Consider the following 19,139-nt stretch of genomic DNA (forward strand, 5'->3'; position numbering starts at 1 on the left):
TAAAATATTTTTGTTTATACATAAAATTACAATTTTATTTTTCAGATGGAATGAATCTTTAAAAAATATAAAAATTCAAATTTGTAATATCCTGCTTCTTTTTTTTTTTTTTGTACTCTTCTTTGTTTTTAAACTTCAGAATTTTTATAAAATTTTGTCAGCTGGATATTGAAATTATTTTACATTAGTTAAATAAAGATGAGTAAAGATAGCAAGAAATTCAAATTTTATTAAATTTTAAATTGTTTATTTATATATTTGCATTAACAAATCTATAAAAAGAATCATATTTTCATATATTTACATATATTTTCAGAGTGTTTTAAATATACAATTATTTTAATTATTAATTACATCAACATGAAAAAGTTATTTGCATCATAACTCTTAAGTAAACAATATATAATTTTATTTTTTTATATATACCTTTAAAAAAGAAAATGTTTATTTAAAAAAATTAACTTCAAAAAATCTTTCAAAATAAAAAGAAAATGTTAAAAATTATAAAATAAGAATCTGAACAGCAAGATAAGAATTTATTGTTATCTGAGAAATCAAATCATTTATAAAATTGATAATTTATGTTGCAATGTTCATTTAGGTTATAGTTCTATTTAATTCTGCTATGTTAATGCGGTAGTGGTAGAGCGCTTGCTTCATAAGCAAGAGGTTCAGAGTTCGATTCCCACCACGTCCCTGGTAGTACCACGCTCAACTTGTTTCTCCGTGCAGCAGCTTTGTTCATCAAGGTTTGTGTTTTGGAGTTATAGAGTTGTGAGAGGGTTATAACCACAAGTAGCCTCCTCACCTGTAGTGGCCTTCTTGGCCTTGGGGAGGTGAATTATGAAAAAAAAAAAAATTTGGTAAATATAGTAATTCTGGTCTATATAGTTCTGTTTGATGTCATAAGGATTTGTTGGTTATTGCATAGATTTGTTTAATATCATACTGTTCTGTTAAATGTGGTACATAGTTTTGTTTAATGTCATGCTGTTTTGTTAATTGTTGTGCGTAATGTTGTACACAGTATTGTTTATATCATACTGTTATGTTTAATATGGTACACAGTACTGTTAAATGTGATACAGAGTATTGTTTAATGTCATACTGTTATGTTAAATGTGGTAGACAGTATTGTTTAATGTCATACTGTTATGTTAATTGTGACAAAGTTTTGTTAATTGTTGTTCATAATTTTGTTTGAAATTGTGTTATGTAGTATGTTTATGTGAAATTATTCTGTTGATCATTCTGATTGTCAAGTCATTTAGTTTTTCTTTTTTTAATTACTATTTTATGTATAAATACTTTATTTTTGTTAGTTGTCATAAATTTATTTTAAGATTTAAACAAAATCTACAATCAGATTTTTCTAATAAGTGTTGGTACAATCTTTTTGTCAGATATTTTCCTTAATTCACGTAATTGATATTTTTAACTTGATTTAACTTGTTATATATATATATATATATATATATATATATATATATATATATATATATATATATATATATATATATATATATATATATATATATATAATAGTATATAGCAATAATCTGTGAAGTTTCATATCTAATGTTTGATCAAAATTATCTGTTTGTTGTATCTGATTTTTTGTCAGGATCATTTTGTTAGTTTGATAGTTTTTGTAATTGTAGTTTTTTTTTATTTACTTACAAATATATAATATAAAATTAATTGCTTCATGCAGTCTATTATTTGTCAGGTTATTTAGAAAATCCATTTTGCATCATATTGTTTTGTTAATTGTTGTACTTTATTTATTTTGTCTGTTAAAATTTATTTTTTTGTCTGCTTTTTGTTAAATTGTTGTATTTGTTATGAAAATTAGCTTTTAGTCAGATTGTTCTTTTAATTAAGATATTGTCCTGGAATTGATGTAATTATTCAATTTCATGTCAGATCATTTTTTTAATTGAAGTAGATATTTTTAGTTATTACCAGTACCTAAACTCAGGTTGTTTAAGTAATTATTATTTGTATTTATATAGTAATAACAGTTAACTAAGCTAGACTACATACCACATTGGAAAACTACTGTTTTAATGCCATTTTACTTTGTCAATGTAACCTGTTTTATGCAAATCTTTAAAATTGATTTGTTATATGTATTGATTTATTTTGTTTAGTGATAGATTGTTTTGCTAATTGTTGTTTTTTATTTGTCTGTTAACTGGGTAATCAAATGTGGGTTTGTGTCAAATTGTTCTGTTAATTGAGCAAGGTAATCTGTATTTTGTTGTGATTTTTTTTTTGCTAATCTTTGAATTGTAATATGTAATTGTCACTTTTTTTTTCTTTTTTTTTTTGTTATATCAAATCTAATGTCAAATTGTTAATTGCAAAACGCCTTTTCGCCTTATTTAATTTGTCTGAATTCTGTTAATTGTATTTTGTAATCTTTTTGTGTTATATTTTTTTGCAATCTAAGATATGTGGTTTGTTTTATGTCAAATTTTTGATTTTGGTATATCATTTGTTTAGTGTCAGATTGTTTTGTTGGTTGTATTTTGTATTCTTTTTTGTCTTATTGCTCTATAATTAGGTCTGTATATGTAATCATTTTTTTGTCTACTTGTAAAATATCATTTGTTTACTGTCAGATTGTTCTGTTAAATTGCTGCAGCAAATTGTATCATATCAAGTGGTTCTAATAACTTTAATATGTAATCTAGTTTATGTCAGAAATTTTGTAGTCTTTATTGCTATCTGTTTTTAAGTCTAATCTGTTAGTCGGTTTGTAATCATTGTCAGCTTTTTGTTACACTGATAATTTGATGACTCTATAACACTTTGTATTTGCTGGCAATAACAAGTTGCTTACAACTATTTATTTGAAACAGGTTATAATTATAAAAAATTTATTTAAAAGATTCTAAATAATCTATTTATAAAAGAAAAATTTCATTAGTAATCAAATTAGGATCAACTCAAAATATTATCGTTTATAAATAAAACTACAATTTTTTTCAGGGGGAATGAATCTCCAGCAAATATAAAAGAGGGTTCAAATTTATAACACCCTGTGTTTTTGTGTATTCTTTTTTGTATTTAAACTTCAGAATTTTTTATAATTTTTTTCAGCTATATAAAGAAATTATTCTTACATTAGTTAAATACATAATAGTAAAATACATAATAATAAGTACAATAAATACAATAGTAAAATCTATAATAATATGATAAGTAAAGATAGCTAGAAATTCAAATTTTATCTGTCAAAATTTATTCAAAATAAGTGAAATCAAAAAATAACAATGAAATTCATTTAGACATTATAAGTTGGTTACTTATATTTGCACTAACAATTCTATGAGAAGAATCACGTTTTCATATATTTACAGTGTACTTTAAATATACAATTATTTTAATTATTAATTACATCATCATAAAAAAATTATTTACATCAAAACTCCAGAGTAAAAAATATACCTTTTTTTTATATATATCCCTTTAAAAAAGTTTATTAAAAAAATTAACTTCAAAAAATCTCTCAAAATATGAAAAACTTGTTATCAAAAACTATAAAATTAATTATAAAATAAGAATCTCAAATTTCTAAAACAGCAAGATAAGAATTTATTGCTTTGACAAATTAATTTTGCAATTTTAATGTTTTAAAAAAGTTTGAATTGTCATAATATAATAATCAGTTTTTTAAATTTTATTTCCACTTGCTTTAAATAAGCCATTTTGCATTTAGCTGTAATCTATGTTTAACTGTTATCTGTTTAACTGTAATCTATGTTTAACTGTAATCTGTATTTATTTGTAATCTGTAATTTGTTTTTTATCAGTAATCTGTATTTACCTGTAATTTGTTTTTTACTGTAATCTATGTTTATCAGTAATCTGTATTTACCTGTATTTTGTTTTTTACTGTAATCTGTATTTATCAGTAATCTGTATTAAATATATATTGTTTTATGATATAACTACAAGTAAGTAGTTATATCTAGCACAATGCTTTTTTATTGGTAAATATATTTAAAAAAAAAATTATTTTATTGTTTGTTAATTTTTTTTAATGGTGTTTTGTCGAATGTTACTTTGTGGTCAATAAATATTTTTGCAAGACTGTAAGTTTTAAATTATAAGTCACATTTTTATCAAATCAAAACGTCAAACTGTGTCTTAGGTTTATTATTGTTATTCGAAAAATCAAATCATATATAAAATTAATGTTTATAAAATTAATAATTTTATTTTAATTAAAATGGTCATTTTACTTCATAATGTTTAAGTTTTAATTCTGTTTAATTCCAATATGTTAATTTTGGTGAATATAGTAATTCTGGTCTATACAGTTCTGTGTTAATGTCATAGGGACTTTTTAATTGTGAAATATAATTCTATTTAGTGTCATACTGTTTTGTTAATTGTAGTATATAGTTCAGTTTAATGTCATACTGTTTTGTTAATTGTAACATAGTTCTGTTTAACTTGATACTGTTATGTTCAATGTGGTACATCGTTTTGTTTAATGTTGTACTGCTTTGTTAATTGTGGTAGATAGTTTTGTTTAATATCACTTTGTTATGTTAAATGTGGTACACAGTATTATTTAATGTCATAATGTTTTATTAATTGTGGCACACAGTATTGTTTAATGTCATACTGTTATGTTAAATGTAATACACAATATTATTTAATGTCATACTGTTATGTTAAATATGGTACATAGTATTGTTTTATGTCATACTGTTATGTTAAATGTGGTACACAGTATTATTTAATGTCATGTTTTATTAATTGTGGTACACAGTATTGTTTAATGTCATACTGTTATGTTAAATGTAATACGCAGTATTATTTAATGCCATACTGTTATGTTAAATGTGGTAGACAGTATTGTTTAATTTCATACTGTTATGCTAAATGTGGTACACAGTATTGTTTAATGTTGTACTGTTATGTTAAATATGGTACATAGTATTGTTTTATGTCATACTGTTATGTTAAATGTGGTACACAGTATTATTTAATGTCATAATGTTTTATTAATTGTGGCACACAGTATTGTTTAATGTCATACTGTTATGTTAAATGTAATACACAGTATTATTTAATGTCATACTGTTATGTTAAATGTGGTAGACAGTATTGTTTAATTTGATACTGTTATGCTAAATGTGGTACACAGTATTGTTTAATGTTGTACTGTTATGTTAAATATGGTACATAGTATTGTTTTATGTCATACTGTTATGTTAAATGTGGTACACAGTATTATTTAATGTCATGTTTTATTAATTGTGGTACACAGTATTGTTTAATGTCATACTGTTATGCTAAATGTAATACGCAGTATTATTTAATGCCATACTGTTATGTTAAATGTGGTAGACAGTATTGTTTAATTTCATACTGTTATATTAAATGTGGTACACACACATATATATATTTATATATATATATATATATATATATATATATATATATATATATATATATATATATATATATGTATATTTATATATATATATATATATATATGTATATATATATATATATATATATATATATATATATATATATATATATATATATATATATATATATATATATATATATATATATATATATATATATATATATATAGTATATAGCAGTAATCTGTTGTCATATCTAATGTTTGATCAAAGTTATCTGTTGTATCTAATCTTTTGTCAGGATCATTTTGTTAATTTTATAGTTATAGGATTTACTTATAAATATATAATTTATATTAAATATAGTTATTAGGTTTACTTATTTTGTTTTATGTCATGTTATGTCAGATTGTTGTGCTGTTTGTTGTACATAATCTGTTTTAATTGGTTGTTATGCGGTTTGTTTTATTGATTGCTACACTCTATCTTTTTTGTTAACTTTAACAATTTACTTTCATTTAAATTGTTCTGCTGCACATCAAATTTGTGTTCTGTTGATTTTACTTGTGTTTGTTCCGTTACAGTAGTTAATATTGTTTGGTTATTTAATGTATCTTGTCTGTTTTATGTTAAAGTGATGTGTTTATTATAAATATTAGCTTTTAGTCAGATTATTCTTTTAATTAAGATATTGTCTTGGAAATTGATGTAATTATTAAATTTTATGTCAGGTCATCTTTTTAATTGTACTATCTTTTTAATTGTATCATCTTTTTAATTTTATAGATATTTTTAGTTATTACCAGTATCTTAAGTCAGGTTTAACTATTATTTGTATTTATATAATAATAATAGTTTACTAAACTAGACTACATACCACAATTGAAATTTACTGTTTTAAGGTAAATTGTCATTTTATTTGTCAATGTAATCTGTTTTATGTAAAGTTTCTTTAGTTTGTAGCAGGTCAAATTTAGTATGTGTTTTTGATTTCTTATGTGAATTGATTTATTTTGTTTAGTGGCAGATTGTTTTGCTAATTGTTGTCTTTTATTTGTTTTTTAATTTATTTTTATTTTTTTGTCTGTTAACTGGGATATCAAGTCTGGATTTGTGTCAAGTTCTGTTAATTGAGCAAGTTAATCTGTTTTTTTTTGTTTTTTTTTGTCAAATTTTCAATTGTAATGTGTAATTTGTTTATGTCAGATTGTTTTGTTAATGGTATTTTTTATTATTTTTTTTGTTATATCTAATGTCAAATTGTTAATTGCAAAACGTCTTTTATCCTCATTTAATTTGTCTGATCGTTCTGTTAATTGTATTCTGTAATCTTTTTGTGTTATATTTTTTTGTAAATTAAGATATGTGATTTGTTTTATGTCTAATTGTTAATTGTGGAATATCATTTGTTTAGTGTCAGATTGTTTTGTTGGTTGTATTTTGTATTCTTTTTTGTCCTATTGCTCTTTAAATGGGTATATGTAATCTGTTTTTTGTCAACTTGTGAAATTGTCAGATTGTTCTGTTAATTGCTTCAGTGAATTGTTTCATATAAGGTGGTTCTAATAATTTTAATATGTAATTTAGTTTGTCAGAGGTATCTGTTATTTTGTAGTCTGTATTATTATCTGTTTTTAGATCTGATCTGTTAGTCGGTTTGTATTCATTGTCAGGTTTTTTTACTACTTTTTGTTATAAAAAACTTTTTTACTTATGTGGTATATGTTATGTGTCAGATTTTTACAAAATTGTTCTGTATTTATATGCAATTTGCTTCAACTCTGTTATTACAATAATCTGTGTTGTGTGAGATTGTTTTGTTAATTGTATTCTTTAATTTTATATTATTTTGTAATCTTTTCTGTCATAGTTGTTAACTAATATATTTAGACTTCTGGAAATCGATATGTGAAATCTGACTCAAACAAAGTCAGATTGTACTGTTACTCACAGTACGAAATTAGTTTTTTCTCAGATTGTCTTGTAAATATTCCTATTATCTTGTTTTATCTCTTCCTTTATCTTGTTATATCTTGAAGATTGTCTTGTAAATCTTCATATCTAACCTGTTTTTAAATCATATTGTTCTTTGAGTTGCATAATTTATGTTTTATTGTTCTGTTAATTGTGATCTGTTATCTTTTTTATGTCTGATTTTTTTCTCAGTTTATCAAGGTTGTAAATACTCATATTAAATCAAATATGAAGATATTGTTCTGTTAATTGTGAAATGAAATTTTGATGTTCTGTAATTTATTTCAGATTGTTCTGTTTTATGTCAGATTGTTCTGTTATTTGTGGTGATGAGTTTGTTTTAAGTCAGATTGTTTTGTTACTTATAGTATGTAATATGTTTTAAGTCAAATTGTTTTTGTTAGTTGTGGCAATAAATTTGTTTTGGGTCAGATTTTTTTGTTAATAGTGTTATATTATCTGTCTAATGTCAGATTGTTCTATTATTTATGGTATTAAGTTTGTTTTAGGTCAGGTTGTTCTGTTATTTATAGGTAATGTGTGTTAGATAAAATTTTTGTTTTTGGTGTGCAATTTATTTATGACAGATTGTTTTGTTACTTAGGGTATTAAATTTGTTTTAGGTCAAATTGTTTTATTACTCATGGTATTTTTTCTGTTTGAGTTCAAATTGTTCTTGTTACCTGTGGTATGTATTATGTTTGAACATAATTTGTTTTGTTACTTGTGGTAGGTAATCCATTTTAGTTCAGATTGTTTTATTATGTATTGTATTAAAAATTTGTTTTAGGTCATATTGTTTTGTTACTTGTAACATAAAATCTGTTTTGTGTCAAATTGTTTTGTCACCTGTGGCATTAAATTTGTTTTAGGTAAAAATATTCTGTTACTTGTAGCATGTACTTTGTTTTAGTATAAATTGTTATGTTACTTTTGGTATATGATATGTTGTAAGTCAAACTGTTTTATTACACATAATATGTAATTTGTTTTACTACACATAATACGTAATTTGTTTTAGGTCAGATTGTTTTGTTATGTGTGGTATATAGTTTGTTTTATGTCAAATTTTTTTGTTACTTCTGATATTAAATTTGTTTTAGGTTAGTATATTCTATTTTATCAAGTAATTAATCTATTTTATTAAGTATGTAATCTATTTTATTAAGTTTGTAATCTATTTTATTAAGTATGTAATCTATTTTATTAAGCTTGTAATCTATTTTATTAAGTATGTAATCTGTTTTTTAAGTATGCAATCTGTTTTATTAAGTATTTAACCTGTTTTAAGTCAGATGTTTTACCACTAATAGTAGGTATTCTATTTAGGTAAAAATGATCCCCTAATTATGGTATTTATTTAGATCTAATTGTCCTACTTGATGTGTTTAGGTCAAATTGTTCTGTTACTTGTGGCATGTATTTTGTTTTACAAAAAAATCTCGTTAATTCTAATATTAAATTTTTCTTAAGTCAGATTGTTCTATTACTTGTAGTATGTAATCTGTTTTATGTCAGATTGTTCTGTTAATTGTTGTATTAAATTTGTTTTAAGGGTAAAAGTTTACTGTTACTTGTAGTTGGTAATCTGTTTTCTGTCAGATTGTCCTTGTAGTTGGTAATCTGTTTAAGTAAAAATGTTTTCTTAAAATTATGGTATATAATTTATTTAGGTCAAATTGTTTTGTTACTTGTGGTATTAAATATGTTTTAAGTCATATTGTTCTGTTACTTGGGTGATGTAATTTGTTTTACGACAGATTGTTCTGTTACTTGTTGTATTAAATTTGTTTTAGGTCAAACTGTTTTGTTACTAGTTCATTTTATGTCAGATTGTTCTATTACTTGTAGTTGACAATCTGTTTAAGTAAAAATGTACTCTTATTTATGTAGGTCAAATGGTTTTGTTACTTGTGGTATTAAGTATGTTTTAGGTCAGATTGTTCTGTTACTTGTGGTATGTTTAAGGTCAGATTGTTCTGTTACTTGTGGTATGTTTTAGGTCAGATTGTTCTATTACTTGTGGTATGTTTTAGGTCAGATTGTTCTGTTATTGGTGTTATGTAATCAGTTTTATGTCAGATTTTTCTGTTATTTGTGGTATTAAACTTGTTTTAGGTTTAATTGGTCTTGTAGCAGGTAATCTGTTTTAGATAAAAATGTTATTTGTGTTATTAAACTTGTTTTAGGTCAGATTGTTTTGTTATTTTTAGTATATAGTTTGTTTTATATCAGTTTGTTACTTTTGATAATCTGTTTCTGTGGTATTTAGTTTATTTACAACTAATTGTTCTGTTACTTTTGGGATATACTCTGTTTTAGGTCTAATTTTTCTATTACTTGTAGTATGATTTTTTAGGTTAAATTGTTCTGTTATTTGTGGTATTAAATTTGTTTTAGTCAGGTTGCGTCATTTTTCTCTTAGTTGTGTTATGTCATCTTTAATTTGTTAATTGTTTTGTCACAATTTTGGTGTAAAATTTATTTTAGGTCACATGTGTTAGTTTTGTTTGTTTTAGTTCTGTTACTTGTAATATGTAAGTTGTTTTGTTACTTGTGATATGTAATTTGTTACTTGTAATATTCTATTTGTTTTAAGTCACAGTGTTTTGTTACTTGTGATATGTATTTTGTTTTAAGTTGCAGTGTTTTGACACTTGTAATTTTTTTTTGTTTAAAATCACAGTGTTTTGTTACTTGTTTTACGTAATTTATTTAAGTCACAGTGTTTTGTTACTTGTAATATGTAATTTATTTTAAGTTGCAGTGTTTTGATACTTGTAAGAATTGATTTGTTTTTAGTCGCAGTGTTTTGTTACTTGTGATATCTAATTTGTTTTAGAACAAGTTGTCTTGTTTGTTGTTGTGTATAAAGTTATAAGTCAAATTGCACTGTTTTTTTATTTTTAATAAAATTTAATAATTTTTTAATAAAATTTAATTAAGGTCAGATTGTTTCATTACTTGTGGTATGTAGTGCATCTGTTTTAGGTCAGATTGTCCTGGCTTTTGCAGTGTGTAATTTGTTTAGTTTTGTTTTGTTTCATGTCAAATTGTTGTATTAGTTGCTGTTTTTAATTTGTGATTAACTTATTTGTTTATGCTAATATGTCAGATTGTTCAGTTAATTGCTGCAGTGAGTTGTCTTTAAGAAGGGTTGTTTTGTAGTACGTATTTTTTTACGTCATATTGTTTTGTTTTTGCTGTATATTGTTTTTTGTCGGACAGTTTTTTTTAAGAAGTATAATCTGTTTATTTATTAGATTGTTCTGTTAACTTTGTAGTTCTTTTTTTATGTTATTAGGTTTTCGTAATTGTTGTAAATAATTTGTTTTGTGATTTGTTTTTAGATTGTATTGTCAATTGTAATTGGCAATACAATCTAATACGTTTCATGTCTGGTTGTTCTGTTGGCTATTTAGTTTTTTTTGGTTATTTGTCTTTTGGTTATTTGTCAGATTGTTTTGTTAGTTGTTATACTTAATATATATTTTTGTCTGATTGTTTTTTGATAAGTTACTATAATTATACCTGTTTTATAATAGATTTTTATTATTAATAATATTTTATTACAATATATTCGTAACAATGTTCTTTTACTTAACAATGTTTTTTTTGTACCTTAATATATTTTAAATGTTCTGTTATCTGTAGTTTTTTTTAGTAGTATTTATGTTTACAAGATTTGTTTTGATTGTTGTATTTTGTATATTGGGATTTCTTTTTTGTTGTTTTTGTAGTTTTCAGAGTGTAAATATACCCAATATCAGGTTTATCGGAACGTTTTTTTTTAGTTACCAGGAGTATGTTTGTTTTTTTTCCTTCTGTAAAATTAGTAGTTTTGTAAATTTTGTTTTATAAGTTTGATAAATATGTTAAATTATATTAATTTTTGTAAATTGTCAAAAACTTGTTAAGTCTATCAAGTAAATAGCTTTTTTTTTTGTCAAACTGTTTTTGAATTATTGCTATATTTCTTTAATTAGTCTTCTTAATTGTGATTTTTAACTTTTTGTAGATATAAAATGGCAGATAGATACTTTGTATAATATCAAAATATTATGTCAGCTGTTGTTGTTGTTATTTTTTTAAATGACTTGTTGTTCTGTTAATAGTAATGACAGTTTTCTGAGTTGTAGTTAGTAACTTTGTGTAGTATCAGATTGTCATGTTTGCTGTTTTAAAATGACTTGTTATTCTGTTAATTGTAATGACAGTTTTCTGAAATGTAGTTAGTAACTCGGTGTGGTATCAGGTTGTCATGTTTGCTGTTTTAAAATGACTTGTTGTTCTGTTAATTGTGAAGACATTTTTCTGAATTGTAGCTAGTAACTTTGTGTGGTATTAGATTGTCACGTTTGCTGTTTTAAAATGGCTTGTAGTTCTGTTAATTGTAATGACAGTTTTCTGAGCTGTAGTTAGTAACTCTGTGTGGTATCAGATTCTCGTGTTTGTTGTTTTAAAATGACTTGTTGTTCTGTTAATTGTGATGGCAGTTTTCTGAATTGTAGTTATTAACTCAGTGTGGAATCAGATTGTTGTTTTTGTTGTTTAAAATGATTTGTTGTTCTGTTAATTTAATGACAGTTCTCTGAATTGTAGTTAGCAAATCTGTGTGGTATCAGATTGTTATGTTTCTTGTTTTTAAATGACTTTTTGTTTTGACTTTTTGTAATGATAGTTTTTTGAATTGTAGTTAATAACTCTGTGTGGTATCAGACTGTCATTTTTGTTGCTGTAAAATAATGTTTTGTTTTGTTAATTGTAATGACAGTTTTTTGAATTGTAGTTAATAACTCAGTGTGGTATCAGATTGTCATTTTTGTTGCTGTAAAATAATATTTTGTTCTGTTAATTGTAATGACAGTTTTGAATTGTAGTTAGTAATTCTGTGTGTTATCACACTGTTATTATTGCTGCTGTAAAATAATTTTATGTTCTGTTAATTGTAATGACAGTTTTTGAATTATAGTTAGTAACTCTGTGTTGCATTAGATTCATATTTTTGTTCCTGTAAAATAACTTTTTGTTCTGTTAATAGTAATAGTAGTTTTCTGAATTGTAGTTAGTAACTTTTTGTGGTATCAGGTTGTTATATTTATGTCTATTCTGTTTAGTATTGTTTAATAACAATAGATTTTGTTGTTGTTTGTAGTTTGTAAAGTTGTCAAACTTGAATTAACAGTTTCTGTTAGTTTAAGTTTGTAACTCTGAATATTATCACTTTTCTAGTATAAGCTGTATTTTGTATAGTGACTTATCAAATTGTGCTAATAGTAAAATTATAAATAAGTTTGTTTAAAATAAAATTTTAATTGTCGTTGTTCCGTAACAATTTGTTGAGCTATTCTGTAAGTTGTCATTTAACTGTACTTTATGTAACAACTTGTTATTAGTCTGTTTTGTAAGTTGTCATTTTAACTCTACTTTATGTAATAAATTTTTTTAGTCTGATTTTAGGTGTCATTTTAACTGTATTTTATGTAACTTCTTGTTGTTGAGCTGTTTTTTTGTAAGTTTTCATTTTAACTGTACTTTATGTAACAACTTGTTATTGGGCTGTTTTGTAAATTGTCATTTTAATTATACCTTATGTAGTAACTTGTTGTTGGGCTGTTCTGTAAGTTGTCATTTTAACTGTATTTTATGTAGTAACTTTTTGTTGGGCTGTCCTGTAAGTTATCATTTTAACTGTACTTTATGTAGAAACTTGTTGTTAGGCTGTTCTGTAAGTTGTCATTTTAACTGTATTTTATGTAGTAACTTGTTGTTGGGCTGTCCTGTAAGTTGTCATTTTAACTGTATTTTATCTAATAACTTATTGTTGGGCTGTTTTGTAACACTCTTTTGTGTCATTTTAACTGTATTTTATGTAGAAACTTGTTATTGGGCTGTTCTGTAAGTTGTCATTTTAACTGTATTTTATGTAGTAACTTGTTGTTGGGCTGTCCTGTAAGTTGTCGTTTTAACTGTATTTTATGTAGTAACTTGTTGTTTGGGCTGTTCTGTAAGTTGTCGTTTTAACTGTATTTTATGTAGTAACTTGTTGTTGGGCTGTTTTGTAAGTTGTCATTTAAATTGTATTTTATGTAGTAACTTGTTGTTGGGCTGTCCTGTAAGTTGTCGTTTTAACTGTATTTTATGTAGTAACTTGTTGTTGGGCTGTTCTGTAAGTTGTCATTTAAATTGTATTTTATGTAGTAACTTGTTGTTGGGCTGTTTTGTAAGTTGTCATTTTAACTGTACTTTATGTAACAACTTGTTGGGCTGTTTTGCTAGTAATTATTTAAAGGTTTCGTAACAAACTGTTCTTGTTTATTTATTGTTTTGCTAATCTTAATTTGCAACTGTTAAATCTACAACTTTAATGTTTTGTTTTAAATAATGATTTGCTGTTGAACTGTTCTGTTAGTTGTAGAGTGAAATATACCAGAATGACATATTTCACACTAAAATATGTCATGTCAGAATGTATTAGTAACTATTGTTTTTAATTATGTTAAACATCTATTATCAATGTTATTTTAACAGTTCGTTGTCAAACTGTTCTGTTAAATAAAGTTTGTAACATTTTTAAATATCAAACTGTTATGTTAAGTAATTGTTTTGTATAGCTTGTCAAACTGCCTTCGTATAAACTGTGTGTAAACTGTCAGTCTGTTGTGCTAAGTACACTATAGTTTTTTTTGCGTTTTGATCGTCCGATTGTATTAGATGTACTTTGTAAATTATTGTTATAGATTCTATATTTGTAGTTTGTAAATGTAATACTGTTTAATACCACATTGTTTTGTTAAATGTTTTTATATAAATGAAAGTCAGGTTGTTTTGCTAACTATTTACTTAAAACATTTTTACGTTAGACTGTTCTGCTAATTGTTTGTTTCAATTCTGTTTTATATAGATTGTAATGTGAATTGTATTTTGTATAATGACTTGTCAGTTATATTTTGTAAACGCTTTATTTGTCAGACTGTCAGTTGTAGTTTGCAACTCTGTTTAGTAACAAGTTGTTATTTAAACTTTATTTTGATTTAGGAATTCTTTTAAAATCGTTTTGTCAACCGTTAAGTTGTTAAGTTAGACTGTCTATCGTGAATGTTTAAAATAACCAGTTTGTAAACTCAAACTTTTCTGTTAATTAAATTCTGTCAATTAAATTCTGTCGCTCTGTTTACTTTTTGTTTGCCTGATTTTTTTGTTTGTTTGTCAGATGTTAATTGTATGTTGCTCAATTGTTTCATTTGTTTGTCAAACTGTTCTATTAATTATTTTTGTTCTGTTAATTGTTCTTTCGTCAGATTGTTCTATTAATTGTTCCTTTTGTTTGCCAGGTTGTTCTGTTAATTGTTTCTTTTGTTTGTCAGATTGTTCTGTTAATTGTTTCTTTTGTTCGTCAGGTTGTTCTGTTATTTGTTTCTTTTGTTCGTCAGGTTGTTCTGTTAATTGTACATTATAAAATTACTATTACTTTAGTTATCTTTTTTATTGTTGTTGTATATTCTTTTTAATTAAAATTGTTAAGCTAAATAATATATGAAATAATAATTGTGAAATTAAATCATTTTATTATTATCAATAACAATAAAGTTTGCATAGTTAAAGTAATGTTTCTCTGTTACATCTATCTTACATAATATATACATTGCAAAAGTCATTATTGTTATTGAAATTAGTTTTGTATCTTAGCGTTGCGTTTAGTAAATTCTTGCGTTTAGTAATCAGTTTAGTAAATTTTTTTTGGTTGCATTTTATAAGATTTTTATATTTTATTCCAGTTTTTTCATATAAGTTTGATGTTTTAAATTATTAGTATGTTAATTGTAATAATTAGTTTTAACTATAATGTTTTTTATTGCTGTTGTCGTTATTGCTGTTATCATTGTTGTTGTTGTCATTGTTGTTGAGGTTTAATAAATGTCACAACTCTGTACAATATTTGTCCAGCAGTCTAGAGTTTGATCTGTTCAGTAATCACGTGATGATTAAATGTAATTTTATGTAGTGGAATTAAAATGAATTTTCTGTTTTTCTGCAATTTTATCTGATCTGACTGAATTAATTCAAGGTGACCTAATATAATAAAATTTGCAATTTGCTAATCAGTATGTATTATAAATAAAGTGAAACAGTGAAAAATGTCTTTGTGAAATGTCAGATTTGTATAAACGAAGTTATTTAATTATCAAGCTAAAATTCTTTATACTTGCTGTTAAAGATTTTTTTAAAGAAATTACTTTTTGTAATTAATTTTTCTTTCTTTTTTTTATTCTGAATCTCAACAAATTTGGTTTTCATAAAATTTAGGAAATGTGTAAAAAAAATTGTAAAAAATATTAAATTTTAGAAAATAAATAAAATTAAATATTTAAAGTTTTAGAAAAGTATTTATCCTTTTAGTTTTAGAAATTATCTTTAATAATTTAAAAAAAGTTATCTCATTTTACAAATATATAATTAAATAAGGTATTTACAAAAAAAGGTCTAATAATACGGCTGTCGAATTTTAAGAACGTTTCTAACCTTCATTTATCATAACCACATAATTTTATTGATTTACAGGAGTGAAGTCGTATAGCCTCTTCAAGTTTGTGTTTTTCTAATTCCAAACGTTCAATAATGTTTTCTAGTTGGTTATTTGCCTTGTGTAAATCATCTGTTTCCTAATAAAAATATAACATGTGATATAGACACTATTTAAATTTTTGGAGAACTGTATCTTTGTATGTTTTTGTACCTCTATAAGTTTTGTAACATGTGATTTTCTTTTTACACGACATCTTAATGCTGCAACCTTGTTTCTCTCTCTTCTCACTCTTCTTCGTTCCTCTTCTTCCATTGTTAGCTGAAAAATAATTAAACTTTATTTTTATGAATTTGTTTTTATTATTGTTTGTTTTTTTATTATTAATAAAGTCATTTAGTTTAATAATTTCAAAATTATTTTTCGTTATTATCTTAAAATTGAATAATTTTCAAACTTTTACCTCTCTTGAGACTCTTGGAAGTTTTTCGATAACAGGCATATCCAGTCCTTTTTCAGCTCTTTTTGCTTCAATAGCATATCTTAGTTCAAGTTTGACTGGCAGATCTCCAATTTCAAAATTGTTATCGATTGGTACATAATTTCTTTTATCTTCAGGTAATGATCCAAGGACACCTTGCTAAAGATTTATTAATAAAAAATTTTGAATTAAAAAGTTCATAGTTTGATATACTAGAAAGCCTGCTATTATAAAATTTATTTCCTTTGTAAATGGCAGGTAAAAGCCAATAAGAAACTCATTTTTTTTCTCGTAAAGTTGCGCTTTACCTCATTTTCACTCTTTTTAGCGATTACATTGAACCAGCCATCTGAACATTAAAATAATCACAAACCAAAAAGCGGCTTTTTTTAACTTGAAAAAAAAAATCTTTTATTCCATGTTTAAACCTCCTTGGTACAATTGAGCTGTAAAGAAATGAACTTAAGATTTTTTTAACCCAAAAATATTTTAAAGTATAACTTCAAAAAAGCAAAGAGATTTTAAATTTATGTTTAAAATCTCTTTGCTTGGTACGAATTACTCTTTGTAGACAATTATGTTTAGAAAAGATCTTGTGATAGAAGTCACTTGGTTTTTCTTACACATTGATATAAATTTAATATTATTAAAAATGATCTACTGTGCAACAAAATAAATCTTTTAAACACATGTTCAAGCGAATGTTCTTCCTCGTTTGACCAAAGATCCTTTTAATTATACCTAAATATTGTATTCTAATTAAAATAAATGTACAGAAATAAGCTCTTCGTATGTCTGCTCAGCTTTTGCATTTATTTTTGATAAGTTTGAATTTAAACTTATGCGAAGTAGTTAGATGCTGATGGCGGCAATGACCCTATCTATAGAAAAGTTCTGTTTTCTATTCATTGTAAGACGACATGTTTGCTATGCTTGACCGAGCGCGTTGAAAATAAATAATTAGTAAACAAAATGCCGAATAGTCTTTGCGAACAAAAACGTTATTTCCAAAAATATTTTCATAAGCGAAAAAAAACCCTGCATTTTAAACAATCTTATCTATTAGTATTTATGGTTACAAAAGTAAAAGAAGAAATTAAAGTTTTAAATTCATACCTGCGAATAAAAGCTAAAATCCATGATTGAAGTCTAGCAATTATGTTCAAGGTAAACAGCGGAGGAAACAGCAAACACGCGTTTGTAAAGTTAACGAAGCTAATTAAATCTATGTTATCAATGCCCAAAATTGTTTGTTTGCAATCTATGAGAACACCTGCGCTTGTATCGAATTACACACACTTATGTTCGAATGCAAAACAGCGATGCTAAATATTTGTGTAGTTGCTAAATATGACCTAAAGCGACATGTGGTTTTCGTAACAATTCGTTTGCACATTTTTGTATACATGTTTATATGTTAAAGGTTATATGTTTTGCCAAACAATTTATCGACGGCTTAAACGTTACCAAATAAAAACCTTTAGTTTAAATTTATATAATTGTTTAAATTTTAGCAATAAATCTTGACAAGTTGAAATTTTTGGCGACAAGCTACGGCTAGTTGTTATAGTTATCAATTTCTATTTTAATTATTTTTTTTTTATTAAAAAAAAAGAATTGTTTTCAGTTTCAAATTGTATTAAATGCTTTTTTTATGTTCAGTAAACAATGTAGGTAGGTTTAAAAAAATTACTTAGATAAATAGAGCTAATAATAAACTATTAATAATTATTAATAATAAGTATAAAATAATATAATATCCTTCCAAAAATATCAAACTCTATTATGATTATATCGAAAACGTTTGTTGGGTTTAAAAAACCAAAATAAAACTTGTTAATAATACGAAAATATTAAAAATAATAATAATAAACGCTTCTAAAAACAGTGTTAAAAAAAACTCGTTTAAAAATAGCATGATTTCAAAATATGGCAAAAAACTATAACAAACAAACTTATGCCACTCAACATACAAAGCGCCATAATCAAAAAATGTTTAAATACTTCGTCTAGTAATAACAAATTAAGTTTCCGAAAAAGTTTCTAGCATAAAGTATTTAAAAAATCAACTGGGGAAAATTATTGTGTTAGTACAGTTTGAGAAGGAGAAAAGATAATCTCCCCCCTCCTCACACATCATTCCTTTCACACACACACCTAGATGACTTAAACCGCGTCAAAATTTATTTAATTTAAATATTTATAATCAATTAATATTTAAATCAATTAGTAAAATCAGGGGCAATTCTAGGAATAAAATGAAAGAATTAAGTCCTTAAAAATTGACTATAAGTTGAAAATCTCTTTTATGGGAGGAGGGTCACACACCCTCAATCATTCACCTGAATCAGAGCCGACGACACAAGGAAGGCACTGATCCCCCCCCCCCTCCTAATTTTTTCTAAAGCCCCCTTTTTTTTTCTTTTTTTTTTTTTAAACATTTAAATGTCAAAGAAAAAGTCTTTCAGATTTTAAAAAAGTTCTAGACGGCCTTATTAAAAAATCATAAACTTTCTGAAGACAATCACACTGAGTACAACCACTTTCAAGCAATGACATTTCTTTCGAGAATTTAGAAGTAAGAGTTTCGCCTAATCTTGACAGAGATATTCTGGTTTATAAAAATAAATTAATAGCCAATTGAAAACCGTGAGCAAAACATAGCTGTTGATTAATCTGTAATAGTTTTCCAATTTTTTTCATTACGCTGGCTCCGTCTTTCATTATGCATACAATACTACATTCAAGATTTAAACTAAACGCG

The 19,139-nt window shown here is 24.9% G+C and overlaps 1 protein-coding gene across 1 annotated transcript; it reads right to left on the reverse strand.

Annotated features, from left to right (window-relative positions):
* Positions 1-14,641: 14,641 nt before the first annotated feature.
* LOC101238916 (cyclic AMP-dependent transcription factor ATF-3) lies at positions 14,642-17,649 on the reverse strand. The gene is made up of 4 exons (XM_065808980.1): positions 17,492-17,649; positions 16,358-16,534; positions 16,108-16,215; positions 14,642-16,033 (listed from the first exon to the last, which is right to left on the reverse strand). The coding sequence occupies exons 1-4, from the start codon at positions 17,513-17,515 to the stop codon at positions 15,896-15,898; spliced, it is 447 nt and encodes a 148-aa protein (XP_065665052.1). The 5' UTR covers positions 17,516-17,649; the 3' UTR covers positions 14,642-15,895.
* Between the last annotated feature and the right edge of the window lie 1,490 nt (positions 17,650-19,139).

This window comes from Hydra vulgaris, chromosome 11, assembly GCF_038396675.1.
Source record: "Hydra vulgaris chromosome 11, alternate assembly HydraT2T_AEP".
NCBI classification, from domain to species: domain Eukaryota; kingdom Metazoa; phylum Cnidaria; class Hydrozoa; order Anthoathecata; family Hydridae; genus Hydra; species Hydra vulgaris.

Coding starts and splice junctions, on each gene's coding strand:
- LOC101238916 (XM_065808980.1), bottom strand. CDS start 17,515: ATGGATTTTAGCTTTTATTCGCAG. Junction 16,216..16,357: donor TTCCAAGAGTCTCAAGAGAG/GTAAAAGTTTGA, acceptor ATTATTTTTCAG/CTAACAATGGAAGAAGAGGA. Junction 16,034..16,107: donor ATGTTACAAAACTTATAGAG/GTACAAAAACAT, acceptor TATTTTTATTAG/GAAACAGATGATTTACACAA.